At 41.5% G+C, this 17,786-nt stretch overlaps 1 protein-coding gene across 1 annotated transcript in view; it reads right to left on the bottom strand.

Moving 5' to 3' along the window:
• Positions 1 to 1,848: 1,848 nt before the first annotated feature.
• LOC109530232 (leucine-rich repeat transmembrane neuronal protein 4) overlaps positions 1,849 to 17,786 on the bottom strand; it is an 83,637-nt gene continuing 67,699 nt past the window's right edge. Inside the window, exon 3 of the mRNA XM_019893846.1 lies at positions 1,849 to 3,108. Within this exon, the coding sequence (XP_019749405.1) occupies positions 2,791 to 3,108 (318 nt within the window). The 3' untranslated portion in view covers positions 1,849 to 2,790. The remainder of the gene's footprint in view (positions 3,109 to 17,786) is intronic.

The raw sequence follows: 17,786 nt of genomic DNA, 5'->3' as shown, positions 1-17,786 counted from the left end.
CTAGCATGAATACGCCAATTATCTATAAAAAGAATTGGGTATTTTCAAAATGTAGATCTTTTGACATTAACCCCCCCCCCACCCCACACACACATCAACATCATTTAAAAGATATACCTGGAAACACATTTGTCAGCTATTAAATACTATCCCTCCAGTCATTATCTGGAAAAACAAAAGTTGCTGTCATGATCCAGTACTTCATATAAAAAAAGCAAAAAAAACAATTAAAAACAAACATAAAATTGGAGTATTTCCCCATCTGCTCGCAGGCCCACTCACGTTGGAATTTTCCAAAAGGTATATATTTTTTTCCTACCATGCTTATAATTGCCTCCGAATAAAGTGGTAAAGCATGGCTGCCATTTGTTGCAATATGACAGCGTACTTTTGTCCGTGAACCACAGAAGGCAATACCAACAAAAGTACCAAGATCCAGCATCAGACTCGATAAGCTTAATGAGCCAGACAGTGAGTACCACATTACAGGGGATGGAATCGGTCCCTCAAAAAAAAACAGTCCGGCTCCCAACATGTTCTTCTCAGACAAGTATCTTCTCGACTGTCAATTTCCTCAAACAAGATGCAGCCCAAAGTATAACATGCAAGGATAAATCAATAATCAGTTTTCACCAGAGCAACGAGAGCAGGATTTCAAAAGAGCAGGGCAGACAGAATACTGTATGGGCAGAATTGAGATCGCTCCTCTTCCAATATTTTATTGGTCGAGCTGCTTTTCCAAAAGAAACTCCACCAGCACGATGACGCAATTGCACAAAGCGAATCGACTGCATTGTTTTTGCAATGTACTGTACATCAAGGGAGGCTGAAATCCTTCTTTTTTTGGGGGTGTGGGGGGGTGAAACTGTCTAAAGATCTTGTGAATTGCTGTTTCGGGGTTTACATTTTGTAATGACACCTAAAAGAAATACAGGTACAATTCCAAACAGTCGTGTGATTTGGGATGAAACTTTGGGATGAAACTCACGGCCCACAATTCCAAACAGTCGTGTGATTTGGGATGAAACTCACGGCCTCCCGAATATGGCCATTGAGATGAGACAAGCATGGACATGTCACAACTGGGCTCGCAAATGTTCTTCCATTATTTTTGGGGGATGATTGGATGAAAAAGAAAAAAAACAAAAACACTTCAGGGTTAATAATAATGGGAGCAAATAGAAAAATATTTATCATTGAAACAGGAGCAGGACAGTTTCAGCTTTCTAACACTTAGATCCCACACTGGAAAAATGAGTAAGGCTCCTCTTTCTGTCCATCAGATGTTTCAGCAGAAAGTCTTATTTTCTTGCCGTTTGAAAAGATTTTGTATATACAAGATAAATACACTCTGTTTAGTTATTTTTTTACCCTTGATACGATAGCGAATGTCTTGACATCATCATTGCACACCTCAAAAAGTGTCTCTTTTGTTCATGACAACAACCAAAAAAGAAGAGATAAATAATGAACCAGTTTCTGATCTTGATGGCCAGTCCATGTGGCAAATGTCGGTCTCACAAGTTGTTTAGTTAATCTGGTAAAGAGTTCCAATATCTCCAAGGTGGATCATCACTTGCATGTATGGGGCGGGGAACAAACAAACAAAAAATAAAAACAAGATCCCTGTGCATTGCTTGCTTTGAGTCTTTTTTGCTCCACAAGTCAGTGAATAGCAACGCTTGACATGTTTGCCAAAAGTTTACAGAGCGCCGTGATGTCACGCACTGGACCGCGGGGAATTGTCAGGCAGTATTCCCAATTCATCCACAGGCTGAGCCCAAGTCAACGCGATGATTCAACGTGCCCCCACGAGGCACTGCTTTGCTCTGTGATGGCGGGGGGGGGGGTGGGGGGCGTGGGGGGGTTCAGGGAGCAAAAAAAGGTCAGAGATGATGCTCTCCGAATTTTCCTCTTATAATCAAAGTCCATCATGATTCCAAATGGGGCAGTGAGAGTGGTCAGTGGACCTCTTCAAGGATACAGTATGTACATGACTCGGCAATCATTTTTGCTCACAGGTTCAGCATCTTGTTGTTGGGCTGTACGCGTCTACAAAAGGTCTGCCAGTCTTTTAACAGGACCTTGTACATTTAAAGTGTGTTGCTGTGGAACGGTTTTACAGGCTATAACTACTCGATGAACGCCAACTCATCACGATCTGATTCCGATGCCAATTTGTTTCAAACAAAACCTCAGACATTTAGTTTTGTGTGCAACAATTTGGCAAAGATGCTTGTTTTTCATATTTTAAGAAATGCCCTCAACGTACGTTCAGTTTAACGAAGAATTTTTTTTTTGTAACTCTTTGGTTTGATATGTATACGGACAGAATTAATTTGATCGCACATCTAAAATTAAAAGTCAAACAAAGCAGATACGAGCTCACGGTAATCGTTCACTGTGAGAGAGGACTGATCCTTTTGAAATAATGATCGAAATTGGTTCAACAGCCTGTTGTACTCCTTTCTGTCCCAACAGTCAAGAGTACATGCACTGTCACAACCTTGCAAAAACACAACCCTTTCTGTTGAAATGGCAAAAAAAAAACAACATACCGTACACAATTTGAAAAATAAACTTCTGTTTTTATATGTCCCAGACCATCGTCAATTCGCCGTTACGGAAAATAACGCGTTATCCCGGGGGACTGTGTATTCGCTCAGATTGTGTGTAACATGAAAACTAAAACCTTTCTTCTTACTAACGTTCCAAACCCGAGGTCAATAACCAGCTCAGCTGCCCCATTATTCTCAAGTCACAATTCATCAGAGGCTGACGTCCAGCTTGCTAGCGTCCAAATTTAAGTGTGCCGGTGCGCTCAGTGGGAAGACCGCCGCTGGGAGCCTCGGTCGTCGGCCTGAGTGCTGGTGGGGGTGAACGGGGCCCTGGCATTGAGGGCCCTATGGTGGCAGCGGCGGGCACGGCCGGGAGCGCCACTGTCTGTATTGTGGCCCTCTCACAAGGCCCCAGGTCTTCGAGGCCCTCCAGACACTGAGGGGGGCCCTCATAGCCCATGTTTAGCCGCAGGGGTTGATGAGCTTGGCAGTAGTCTACGATCGGCTGCTCGTATCGGTAGAAGGTCAGTGCGCCCATCTGATGAGGAACCTGTTTCGAGGGTGAGGAGAGGAAAGGAGAGTTGGGACAAGAAAAGAGACAAAAAGATTTTTTTTTTCAATTAGGCAAACTGCTTTGAAAAACGAAACCAAAAAATTAAAACAGTGCCTATGGCAAGTGTACATGAACACAGACAATACCAGATTTCAATTGATAATGTTCCAACTTTAACCCTTTCAGGGACAACGGTTACTAGAGTGGACAGCTACTCACATGTTTTGTCTTATATTAATTCATCATAATGTCACAGTTGTGCATCAACCACTACTATGGACCGTGATGTGTGTTGCCATCCACTGCCATTATTTGTTTTTTCATGAATAAAAACACCTGACCAAAAAAAAAAAAAAAAAATCCTGAAGTAGGTTATTATTATTTGCGCATGAAAGGGTTAAAGTCAATATTTGCTGCTGCGGAAAATTTGCAATACACATAGATGAAAGGTTATTGTGGAAATGTTACTGCAGTTACAAACGGTTGCCTTTGCGAATCCTGATAAAATCCTGATAAAATTATGCCCTTACTTGAAAATGTTGTATCTATATTTTAAGAAGTTAAACACGTACGTGTAATCTAATCATGATCACTTTCTGGATGGATGCAGATACTCTGTTTGATTTGTTGACTTGATATTTTTTAACGGGCACGGTGTGTCAGAGCTGCGGGGATTTCCAGCAGGTCTTGTTATTTATTTCATGACTGCAATCACTCATATTTTTGATGTTCAGCTTCAGGGTTTGGAATATTTTTGTTAGAGACCTGGAACCAAAAGTCTGGCAAACTTCATCACCATCAATGAAATAAACACTGGACTTTTTTAAAACCATACATACAAACGTTTTTTAAAAAAAACACATACACTAACACACACACTTTTCTCCTAAAAGATGAAATCTTCCTTGTAAAGGTACCGGTATGTGGAAATTATTTAACTGAAAGGATATTTTTAATTTGTGACTGACTGGCAACCAGTCCTGGGTGTACCCTGCCTCGTTCATCAGCTTCAAGTTCCCAAATGCAGGAGCAAAAAAAAAAAAAAAAAAAACCCAAAATGGGACCATGGATATATTTAATGGTGCATTAAAGCACTTTTATGCCTGGTAGGATTACGCAGTTTTTTTAAGCACTACAAAGATTTGAAATGTCCTTTTTTCATAATGGTCATAATCTTTTCAAGTGTCGTTTAATGTGCATTTGTGGCTCAAATGGTTCAACCCAATTGGCAGCTTATTGCTGGCCCGCAATCATCATCCTCACATGGTGACCACATGCGTCTTCAGTGATTGCTGTTTACAAATGTGATGCATTTTAATGTGAAAATAGGGTTAGCCAGGAGATTTAAAAAAAAAAGAAAATGCAGATTTGGATGGGGGGGTTGAGTTTTGAACACAAATCACACAGGCACTCGAACAAATAAGCCTGTACTTTGTCTCCTGTGTCATGCCGTTTGTGTCACAGCCAGGAGCACATGTCACATCTGGCCATGTATTTAGTGTGTGACCCCGCTCCCTATCCAACCTCAACACCATGCCAAACAAGCACATGCGGCTCTTGTGGCCACTCATCCCGCTTAGTTTTCCAGTGCAGAATAGATCCAATAAAACTCGACTGATTACAAGATTTGTAGATGGCTTAGAAAAAAAAAACATGAAAAATAACAGGCAAAGATAGCACTTGATCCAGATGCCTAGCACAGCAACATCATCAGATACGTGCACACAGGCAACAAAAATCTAGTCACAGCACCAGATCCTTCAAATGCATCCCAAACATGCATGACATGAAACTAACCTCAGAGAGGATTGGAAGTAAATCAAGTTTAGTTGGAAAGTTTCCGACCGTAAACCACAAGATTCAAGTATGAACTCAATAGCAACACACTCAAGTTTAGGTTTTAGGGAAAACACATTTTCGACTGACTGATTAGGCCGTGTGACGAGTTGGGGCCTTGATGTTGTCAGTTGCTCCGGTTCTTTATTTTGTCATAAAGGATCAGGCGTGGCCTAAAAACTCTCAGTATGTATTTCTCATCTATTGAGAGAAAATATTGACCCACTTTATTTTACATGTGTAAAAAAAAAAACAAAAAAAACAAACGAAAAAAACAAATGGAAACCAAAATTGTATATTGGGGACGGGGAATCAGTTTAATTTGAACAATCTTATTGCGTTATGTGGATGCTTCATCAGATTTTGGATCCATCTTTTACTTTTTGACCGAGACACAGATTTTTGAGAGTTCAACGTTAACGAGACAATGTTATAACTTGCTGTTGGTTAAGTGAACTGTGTTGCTGCTTTATTAAATACATTTTACTGACATCTGATCGTTCTGTTGGTGTTTTCTTGAGCATAGCTCCGTCTAGTGGATGCATTGTAGATTGTGTCTTACAATGCGGTGTGCCCAACGTATGAACAAAATGACAAAATAGGCCATTCATTGAATGTGCGCCTCATAATCCAGTGCGCCTTTTAGTGTGGAAAATACGGTATTCCAATTCATAATTTGTAATCCTTACATTTGATCTAAGTCATTTTTGTAGATAAGCAAATCAAAAAGCAGATCTGAAAATGTTAATTTCTAGAAAGCATCACGTCGAATCTTAATCACGCTGATTATCTTAAAAAAATAAAATACAATTTAAGCAGCAACAGACCGTTTAAGTGACATGACAATGACGTTACCGCAGCTCACGCTTAACCCATGAAAAGCCAAATGAAAATAGTCAAGGCCAACGTAATGCAGTTCGAGAATTACCCAGAACCACCCCAGAAAACATCTGCAACACCAGGTCTGTTCTAAATAAAAACGCTTGCTTCCAGCCCGAAGCTAGCTCATAACATGATTATATTGAGTCGCGCCACACTATAATTCAGCACTTGTGCAACACTGCAGTCATATATTCTTATAAAGCAGCTACTGCGAGCTGGTGTCTAGTCTAGCTTTAAGACGAATAGCAGACCTATCCCCTTTTCCGTCGCCCTACCAAGCTTTTCTGTCAAGCAAGAATCTCCATAACCAGCAGCTCTCCTACTTCCTGAACCTCCTCCCTGCTCAAATGGTCTCCATTAAGTGAAGCTGACTCATTACATTAGAGGCACTCAGTGGATTACTCCCATCATTTCCCTCTCAGTTTAAGCCCTTCACCAACCCGGCCTCGGCCGCCACACCACCACCTCAGCCGCCGTTACACACATCGCGGTCCACCTCACCTCTGCTCACGGCTCCCTGCCCAGTGCATTGAATTAATTAACTGATATTAACTCCAAAGCGTCTCGGTGGATCCGATCAGGGTGCGAGGGCGTTCATTTGCCCTTGTGCAGAATTTGTGCGACGACGGTAAAAATGATGGCTACAAAGACACCCACTGTAAATATATTTTTCAGCCTCGCTGTAAGACGCTGAAATGTACTGTAAACAAAGGCATGACTAAAGCTAGTCAGGTACAGATTGGCTCCTTGCGAACAATTTCAGGGTGCCCATCAAGCATGAAGAAACGCTTTTTTTACACTGATAGTGGAGCTGTGTGAATGATAAAGATCGCGCCCGACGTGAGAGAGAAAGCTTTTGATAGAAATGAGCAGGAGGTTATGCAAACAGTGGAGGAAATTGCTCGTCTCACAAAGAGTAAACAACACGCAGCGACTTCCCAGAAGAATAGCAAAGCCCGTGATGCAAAAATGTAATACGCAAAGTAGCAAATAGTACTGTATTAGGGGCCAAATACTTTTTCAACAAGTCACCATTTTTATGTCAAACCACCGACACAGACTCAGGAACATTTAAGACCAGCAAATGCTTTCTCTCGAGAGCAGGGGTGTCAAAGTCATTTTTGTCGCGGGCCACATTGAAGTTACCCTTTCCCTCGGAGGGCTGGTATGACTGAAACTATATTAAAAAGTCGGGAAGAACGGTTTATTCGACTATTGTATAAGTTATGTAATGAATGGTTTGGTGGCAAGAAAATGCTGACAATATCTTTTGTTACAAATGAGAAGTTGAAATTGCGTCCAGATTTTAGCAAGAATAATGGAAGATGACATGTGTGATATGCTTTCACGGCCCACATAAAATGATGTGGCGGGCCAGATCTTGCCCCTGGGCCTTAAGTTTGACACCTGTGTTCTAGAGCGTTGTACAGTACTTGCAGTCCCATCAGTGTGGGGTAATCCAGTACCATATGCCCAATGGCTACAATATCAAGGGAGTCCAGTGCACAGGTCAAGGAGGAAACACTTTTAAACCTTTTCATGCACCCTGTAAGCTGATAACATGATAAGATGTCCACTGTAGTAACCGTTGTCCCTGAAAAAGTTCAAGCTATGTTGAACAATAAAAGTGATGACATTTCTGGAACTGAGGCTCTCCTTCATGTGTGAGAAAAACTGGTAGGAGTGCTTCCTGTGATGCCACAAATAAGCTTTGTGTGTTTCACAGTACCTTTATATTCAGTTCATGTGCATGATACCGAATGTGACTCAGGAAGCACAATGAAAGCAACACGCAGAAGAAAAAAAAATGTTTCCCTCGCATGGTTTCTTTATGTATGAGAGATGAGGTTTGGTCGAGTTATTGGAATGCTTATTGTACACATCGCAGTTGCAAGGCTATTTGCATGAAGGAGAAAAATAACGGCGCCACCCGTGCTGCACTGCTGGCTGCGTATTTTGATCCTTTGGGTGTCTGCCACCAATATCTGCGCTTCTGCTAACAATGACTGGCGCGGCGCCTCCTCCTGGATCCTGTCTCTGTATGCCTGAATACACTCTCGTACTTTGGTGACCTTCATTCCCAACGCTCTGAAACAATTTGAAACAGCAGCGTTGTGTAGAACCTGCAGAAAAGACCACCACTGTAGAAACACTTTGATCAGAGAATTGTAAACAGTTTTTTTCCTGACGTTTTTTTTTTTAATTAGTTACGACTCAACAATTCAAATTTGACTGTAATGACTATAAGACAAGAAAAAAAACAGCTCAGCAAGTACTTGGATTTCCATTGACTCTGATTGCTTTACATTCACTCTTCTATATAAAAGCAACAAAAGAGGCAGTGACAACTGTACCACGAGTAAACACCCTTCCAGAGCTATTGGGGTGTCTAGCCATCCATTTTCTGTACTGTCAATATCCAAATAAATCATCGACTATGTTCCCTACCGGTATTAGGCTGTATCGTGTGTCACACAGAGAATCAGCATAAACAAGTACTGTGAAAAGTACTTCAACTAATATGACAGATACCCATTGAATTGTGTTCCTTCAAAGGTACTCTCTATGGAATTCAAAATCCATTGTTTCTGCTGTTTAAAATAAATGTCTTGGTGTCACCATAAATTAGGCGCACTTCCTAAATATACTGTACACGTGTTCCCATGGATGATGTTGGGTAAATTGTCAATACAGTAAAACATTCATTAAATATAACGCTGTCACAAACTGACTCCACTGGTAGTTTTCAGTCATTGTCAATACACCAGTTTCTGGAAAAAACTAAACAAAAAAAAAAGTATTACAATTGTTCTCTAGGAATTTTCAGATACTCCATTGTCTTTCTCTGAGAAGCTCAGGGAGCCCGTTCAAATGAGGCTATAAACATTTGAAATCAGTATGAATATCCTTGTAAAGGTGAGCTTTGTGGGAACTATTTCCGTGGCGTGGGATGAACTGAAAACATTTTATTGTGGTCTGTTGGTAAATATCAGCAAGAGCTGCATCTACCCGTACAACAGTGAACGCCAACTCCAAGCTGGGTAATACTTCAAGATAATGCAAACGCCAGCATGACAACACCGTGAGAATGACAATAATAAATGGCTTTTTTTTTAAATTTTTTTTTAGCAGAAACAATTCCTGAATTCAAAGTGCTGGAACTGTAGGTATCATCATTAGTTTTATCTGGAAGGGATCCATGCTAATCATTTCCCGAGAACAAATTAGAGTCAAGAGCCCTAAAACTAAGAATGGGTGTCTGAGGACCAATATAATTTCATCTGTGAAATTCAGACCATCTATTTTATACCAATTTTCTGGCGCATATTAAAAAGGATACATTAACTGACTAACTTTCATGACACCAAGCAAAAGTTAAACGAGACCACAGTGGACTAGACTAGAAACTGATGTACAAATTTGGCATTTGGGATGAGCCACCTCACGAGTAGGAGGCTTGCTCCAAAATGGCGATGTTCTTCTGGGTCAGGAGTTGGATGCTGGCGGATGTTCAGGGTATTGTTAGCAAGTGCGTCCTGAGTTGTTCTGCCACATCACTTCCCTGTTCTCGCACACTGAACAAAGCAAATGCCGCAGGATCCCTTTAGAGATGTGCTGATTGATCGTTCGGCCCACCCTGAAGGGGAAAACTAATACTGTAGTTTGCAGTTTGAGTTTGAAATGCATCTTTTCTGACAAAGCTCCAATGCCATTGGCCTAAATGGATGCGCAAAGACACATTATTTGTTGTGAATAATTTTCAGACACATTCACTTAAATCCTTCCAAGTACACTAATATTCGCAGTGGTTGGGAATCACTGAAACAGGATAGATAAGGGGCGCCCGATATGGCGATTACGATCAACCGGTAGCCCGCGGACTGGTCCCAAGTCGTTTGCAGGGGGTTAGGGGGAAATGCAAAAAAAAATAAAATAAAAATAAAAATATGGTGTGTTATTCATATTACCGTATTTTCTGCACTATAAAACACACCAAAAAGCATTCAGTTTTCTCAAATGCAGTGAACCTTATAATCTGATGTACCTTATATATGGATCAATATTCTGAATCTTGGACGTAGAATTTTAAATGTTCTATAAAGGGCTTTGTTACAGCTGCAGCGGTTGTGAAAGCTCGATATAAATAAACCTGTATTGTATTGTATTTCTTTTAGCGTAGCACCATCTAGTCACAAACTATTGTATATACTTTATTTTTCTGTTCATGTTAGGGGCCGTTGCCCATCATGGCATTCGTGTGTGCGTGCATGTGTGCACGTGGGGTAACGGGGCCATCGCGGGATGTTGGTCGCTTGAAAAGTAGATCTTTGGTCAAAAAAAGCACCCCTAGTACACACTCACAATTTTACAAGATAGATAGATAGATAGATAGATAGATAGATAGATAGATAGATAGATAGATAGATAGATCGAAAGACTGCTTAATTGTCTGTCCCCAATGCTGACAGAAATTCTTCCTTGACCGGGCTCACAAACACATTCCCATCAAGACACATTTTACACAATAAAAATGACTGAATAAATATATTAAAAAAAATAGAATCAATACATTACTCGTGCATGTTAACCCTTTCATGCACCAATGATGATAACCCGTAACCTGATAACATGATAGGCTGTCCACTGCAGTGACCGCCCTCCCTGAAAGGGTTAAAAAAAGTGCAAGTCCAAATGTGAAAATATCACATCGCATATTTTCACATTCCAAAGAAAAAAGATACATGTCAAACACACACATCCCAAAATATTCTAGGTTTGATACTTTGACTAAATTGCAGAAAGGGACTGGTGTCAAAAATATCAATTTTAGTTTGAAATGGTGTAGTATTCGACAGAATGCTACAGCATGCCTTGTTACACGCTCAATGCTTGAATTTTTTTTTTTTCTGTGAAAATGCATTTCAAGTCTGAAAAGGCTCTGCTCCAGATTTGACACGTTGCACAAATGAATGACGACAAGCTGTGAATGCTTAGAGATAACATAAAAGAGTCCACGAGGAATGTTGTTGTCACGGACAAAAGTGTAAAGTAAAAGAATGCGCGATGCTTCCCGACCTTGCCGAGTATAAAAATATGATGTCAATGTCCATAGTCATGCTGATTTCTTTTTTTTTTAAATGAGCAGTGCACCTCCCACTAATTCCATAATGACACAGTGGCCTTTTGTGCCTGCTGACTCTGGATTAAAGCCTTGCCAGCAAGGTTAACAATATCTCGGGGAACAAGTAAACAAACAAAACGTATAATTTCGCTCACAATGTTGGCTTCCGCAACAAGGGGGAAGAAGGCAAAAGAAGAGAGCGAAACCAAGGCCCTTGTCCCGCTTTCATGCGCCGACGAGGGCCCGCAATGAGCGCTTCACGACAGCCTCCCCACTTTGATGCATACACAACAAATGGGCCATGAAATGTGACTGAAAGCTTGATGCCGCGGCTTTTGTTCCTCTCATGAGTGATCGCCGCTTGCTTTGTAGGGACGCGTGTTGTCTTAACAGGTCGCCACTTGATGTAAGGTTTGAAACAACTGCACAATCAAACAGAATATCCAAGGCCCTTGTTCCACTTTCATGCGCCGACGAGGGCCCGCAATGAGCGCTTCACGACAGCCTCCCCACTTTGATGCATACACAACAAATGGGCCATGAAATGTGACTGAAAGCTTGATGCCGCGGCTTTTGTTCCTCTCATGAGTGATCGCCGCTTGCTTTGTAGGGACGTGTTGTCTTAACAGGTCGCCACTTGATGTAAGGATTGAAACAACTGCACAATCAAAGAGAATATTGCTCAGTTTTGATCACACTTCATCAAATTTGTTGCGGTTGTACGACTACCAGAACATTTGACATGTATGTCCATTATTTTGGGGACTGTTTACGACCTTCGGTGAAGCTGACGATCGACGATCGATTTTCAGTTCGTGGTATTTTAAAATATGAGAGGCATCATAACCGATGCACGGAAAGATAAAAATGACATCCTTTTTTAAATATTAAAACTGCTTGCTGTTGAATATTCTCTCTTCATAACACACACATCATTCATGTAAAGGCCTGCTCATTCTCTTATCATCGCAACTTCCAAAATCTCCTCAGCGGCAAAGCCCTGCTTCATGTGCTGCTTCCAGAAACGGCAACAGCGTGTGAGAGTAATGAGCATGACCCGACATCAACTGTGGTTCAACACTGAGAACATCAGTTCCACACTAATCATGCATATTGGGAGTGGAGTGTGCCTGGAAAGGCAAGCGGAGGCTTTTAAAGGCTGCAACTAATAAGATACAGCATGTAAAAAAAAAGAGAGTTGGGCATCAGCCAAAACTGATAAGCAGAACCTCTCCCCTCTGCTTCCTTTTGGGTGTCTCTATAAAGTGACTTCAGAATATTCTGACACAGATGTCCTTTCATTGTGATTATGGAGAATCACTCATACAAGCAAACCGCCTCAAGCACCCCAACACAGGATGAGAGATCCGGTCATAAATCCTGTTTCTGAAACGACTAGATTAGATTTTTTTTTGTTAAGATAAAACCCAGGATGATATTTTACTTCAAATAAGTTTCTTTCCAGATTACCAATGGTTTATTGGAACCAACCAAAAACTTTGAGCAGGTACTTTTAATCATCCATTCATCCATTTTCTGAACTGCTTTATCGTCACAAGGGACGCGGGGTGTCCTGGAGCCTATCTCGGCCGTCTTTGGGAAGTAGGCGGGGGACACCCTGAACCGGTTGCCAGCCAATCGCAGGGCACACAGAGACGAACAGCCATCTGCACTCACAATCACACCTAGGGACAATTTTGAGTGTTCACTCAACCTGTCATGCATGTTTTTTTGGAACGTGGGAGGAAACCGGAGTACCCGGAGAAAACCCACACAGACATGGGGAGAACATGCAAACTCCACACAGCAAGGTTGGAGCCTGAATTGAATCCGTTTCCTCTGCACTGTGAGGTCGACGCCCTAACCACTGGACTACCGGGCCGCCCATTTTTAATCAGAACCTGCCGAGGTCTGTTAATGGTTAATTGGCAAGTTAAGAGAGCAAGCACAATCAATTGCCATGATTGATGTGTATATCAGGACCCCCCAATGATACTGGCCCCGTGACCAATCTGTTTTCTCTGCATATACATCTTTCATTAAATGAGTTTAACCCTTTCAGGGTCGGCGGTTACTACAGTGGACAGCTTACCATGCTATCAGGTTACAGGGGGCATGAAAGGGTTAATAAAATCAAAAGGTATGTTGGCCACAATCAGAAGACATTTATTGGAGAGATGGCTGATGATAGCAACAATACCATTTAAAGTCACAATGATTCTAGTCACACTACACATTTGGGTCATTGCTGTTCCGCACATCCGATTCATGCTCGTCATGTTGTGGACTTGTCATCCATCCATCAATGACAAGTGGCATGTTACACTTTATAGAGAGAATGACAGGTGTTCCAAGAGTGCTCGGTCATTTACAGCAGACTGAATTTCTGACACGATGGGAATTTCTCCAATCTGCGGATTATCAATTTCCTGCTACGTACTTCAGTGGCTTGAGAGCGGCCCTGATTCAAGAGTCTCCCAACTTTGAATTAAGCTTGATTTCCACTTTGCACGTCCAGCATCAGTTCAATTACCAATTGACTTTATCAAGGGAAAAAAAAAACCAAAACAGCTTGGGCAAATTTTGCATCATGAGTCAAATTAAATCTAGTCGCAATGTATATTCTTCTGTGCACCGAATGCAGACCTGCTGTGAGCAGCGACAATCAAACGGTGAATTGCAGGACCCGCAATAGTAGAGAAACCTTGTTTGTTGTCTGTTTACTAAATGTTAATTAAAAACTGCCTGAATGCTTCAATTCCCGATGAATTTTTCATCATCGGGTGGCTTTCAGTGATTGCTACTGCAATGGGGCAGCGATAATTAGATTGCCGTCAGTGAACTCCCAATCAGCACCACTTCCTTGTTTATGATCCACCTACGTACAGTGACCTCACTCCCCACACTCACAAAACCAGACAACATTTCAGAGGGCATGTTTTTACAATGTGGGAGGAAACAGGAAGACAGGCCACACGAGCACAAGGAGAACAGGGAAACTTCCCAATGAAAGGTCCGAACTAAAATTTGAAATCAGAACCTTTGACTGTGAGGCAGATGTGCTTTACTTATTTCCCCTCCAATTCTTTTATATAGTGTCGGGACTTAGAAATGGTATTCCAGGATCGGTTCAGAACAAATAAGGTTAAAATTGGGATGTAAATATATTTAATTATTGAAGAATTTCAAATCCTACGAGGAGGAGTGAGGCCGATTTTCACCATGCCGAATTCAACTGTATATTATGTTTTGGGTTTTTTCTCGTGGGTGAGTCTATCCTTTTATCTATCTGTTCCTTCCCTGGCAAACAATCTTTTGATGCTGGGAAATTAATGTATTCATTCAGAAAGTGTACATAGCAGCTCTGAGACACTAGGGCACAGCAGGGCTTTGAGCTAAATGCCATTTCTTCAGCGTAAATGGCTCCCTTTGACAACACCAACACATTCATTTTAGCAGGTTGTGGGGAAACGTGCTGTTTTTTTGTTTTTTGTTTTGTTTTTTTTTTGCTACTTAGACTCATTCGCAGTTGCAAGCCTTTTTACTATTTAACCTGTACGGCAAAGCCACCACGTGCGTCTCACTCGATTGAAGTCAAACATTACACTGAACGCTAAGCGATATACAGTCACGCCTTGGTTTACGAGTTGAACTATTTCTGTGCCAGTGTTCGTAACTCAAATTGTCCATATCTCAAATCAACTTTCCCCATTAAGATGAATGGAAATGCCATTAATCCGTTGCAAAATGTGTTTTCTGCTTCGAAAAATATCCCTCCTATAATTGTCCGCAAATTAAATAGAATATAAATGTAACAATATTCTGCTCTTTCTTGACACCAGGTTTCAGTATAACCTATAAATGAATAGTACATGTAGATTTGGTGCCGAAACACAACCCAAAAACTAGCGGCTAAGCTGCAGCAATACATTATTAGTGTTTTGTTTTTTTGTTTCTTTTTTTTTTTCCACAGAGAGGAAAAAATACATTCCTGTGATTGTCTTACATGTCCTGACGTCATGTGTTGCTGCACTGTTTGTGTTCAAATACCAGTTGTTTCAAGGTTTACACTGTTGTTTACAGAAAACACAAAGAAGTGGGGTGCTTGTTTACGTATATATTGCATCTCAAATTATAACTAGCTACTATTAATGCATCGAAATAGCTAAATATTACTTTTACTACTTGTACTCAAAATAATAATGGCAGAAACATTTAAGTGGCACTTTCATCATCCTGAAATAATACATTTCAATGAAAAACCAGCTTCCAGATGAAGCAGAAATTTGATTGAATATGCCAGGTTTATTGACCACAAAAAACCTACTGTATCTGGTTGGGAATCAGCTCCTTGTTAAATTCAGATAATGGCCGCATTGGAAATGTGATGGAGCAATATAAATGCAGTCTTGTGATGTCACATACTGTAACTGTTGTCGCATGTGAATAAATAATGATGCAGCAAGATCGAGAGATCAAGAAAGAGAGAGAGAGAAATCAAAAGATTGAGGACATTGTCTTTCTCCTCTCTGATGAGTAATATGCCAATCCTTCACTTCCTTTGTGTTATTGTAGATAGGAAAGCAGCTGTGGGCGCTATCCTTTTGACTGAATCTCTCCCAAGGTAATTGCTCTTTCTACTTTACTTTCAAAGCCCTGTCAGTCTCTGTGCGCTAAATGACAGCTTGGTAGTAACTGAATTATGGAATGGGTGGAGGAGAGAGATTCACAAAGCCTTCTCTTGTCGTACTTGCTGAATGGTCTGATTACGTGGTCATGTTCAGGTCATCAAGACAACCGTTTCGTTGGCAATTTCTCCAATTGTGTAACATGTCACCTAATGTGATTAACTGAATTAAGCGTGAAAGCAAGTGCTGTTCTTGCAGTCCCTCAGACACGGTGATTCATTTTCTTAACACCTTTGAAACCACGGCAATATCTTAAAAACTGGCACACGGATAGGATGAAAGTCAAATATCTGTGGAAAAATAAATCATGAAAAATAATTTGTGCAGTGTGAAGGACAGGTTAAGATAAGATAAGACATCCGGTGGATGGCTGGTTAGCACGTTGGCCTCACAGTGCAGGGTTCAATCCCAGTTCCAGCCTTCATGTGTGGAGTTTGCATGTTCTCCCCGTGCCTGCGTGGGTTTTCTCCGGGTACTCCGGTTTCCTCCCACATTCCAAAAACATGCGTTGCAGGTAAATGGAACACAACTGTCCATAGGTGTGAGTGTGAGCACGGATGGTTTTTACGTCTCTGTGTGCCCTGCGACTGGCTGGCAACCACTTCAGGGTGTACCCCGCCGACTGCCGGAAGACAGCTGGGATAGGATCCGGCACACCCGCGGCCCTTGCAAGGATAAAGCGGATCAGAAAATGGATGGTTGGATGGTAATGCGGGAGGCTCTGGGCTCCTTTGTGCTACAGCATTTGCCTACGGGCTGCCCCAGGAAGGTGCTGGCTGCGTGCTCCGGTCTCCAGTGTGACTTAAGATTTTGGTGGGTGACCCTTTTTAGCTACTCACACAAAAACACAATAATTTCCACTTGATTTGGGGGACAGCAATTGGCTGGCATCTAGTTCAGGGTGTCCCCTGATCACTGCCCGAAGATAGCTTGGATAGGCTCCAGCACATTCGCGCCCCTTATGAGGATCAGCAGATTAAAAAATGGATGGATGGTTTGGGAGGAGTGTGTTAATGGTGTCAGAGTGTGGTTTGGCCTTCCATGACACCCCCAAATTTTAATGTATTCATTCGGTACACACACACACATTTTTAGTGGATAGTCACAGGGAGAATATCTTTGTCTGTCCTGATTTTTGCTCCACAGAATTTGTTTCACACCCTTTGTGGAGGATAAAGGTGTTCACTTCGAATAATAGAATTAAAAGGGCTGTTTTTTTTTTCCTCTTCTGTTTTTCTGTCAGTTTTTGAGCTCCAGAGAGGGTAAGGAAAGGTCACCACACTCGCATGCATACGAATAAAATTGTGTCCGTGTGACTGTTCAAGTTAATTGTTCATCATTATTTCCACTTCCATACAAATATATTTTTTTCAAAAGTTATTCCAAGTCTTTATCTCACCCGGTGGTATGCTTGAAGCACTTTGGTATTATATGATTATTACTTTGATTAAGATGTGAGCCATAATGCCCCTTCAAGTTCTCTCTCACTTCACGGCGGTAAAACCATGCTGATGTGTATTCGGCTTGCTGTCTGCTATATTATTACACGAAATGAAGTGCTTTGTTTCTTTTTCACCCGAGATCAATTGACGGTTGGGTTGTATACTGATAAACCCTTGTGCTTGTCACCCAAACTTCTGTTTTTGTGTGCGATTTTGTGGGGTGAAGAACGCCGACAGAAGCTGGATGGAGATGTGATTGAAAGACTGGGATGTTTCCTGTCTTCTTCACGGTTGATTTAACGACTGGATTAGATTCGGCTGCCCCGCTGCTATGATATCATACTCTTTATTTACAAACCTCATGCAGCTCTGCTGATCTGCCAACAGCCTCACGCTGTCAGTAGAGGTGCTTGCAAAATAAAAGTGGAGTGCACCAAATCTGTGCCCGGGTATTTTTTTAATTTTTTAAGCGCAGTGTGTCATTTCCATTTCAACCAATCCACATTTGCACAGCAAGCCAACATGGTGGTGCAAATATTTTACAAAGATGGATACACCTGATGGTTGTGAGGAGCAATTGATATTTTCAATGGGCCAAAGATGACATTGGATGAATAAAGAGAAACATTCATCCATCCATCCATCCATTTTCTGATCCGCTTAATCTTCGCAAGGGTTGCGGGGGGTGCTGGAGACTATCCCAGG

The sequence above is a fragment of the Hippocampus comes genome, unplaced genomic scaffold (genome assembly GCF_001891065.2).
Source record: "Hippocampus comes isolate QL1 unplaced genomic scaffold, H_comes_QL1_v1.1 scaffold123, whole genome shotgun sequence".
Lineage (NCBI taxonomy): Eukaryota > Metazoa > Chordata > Actinopteri > Syngnathiformes > Syngnathidae > Hippocampus > Hippocampus comes.
The sequence above is the reverse complement of the archived record's forward strand: the minus strand, read 5'-3'. Positions and strand labels throughout refer to the sequence as shown.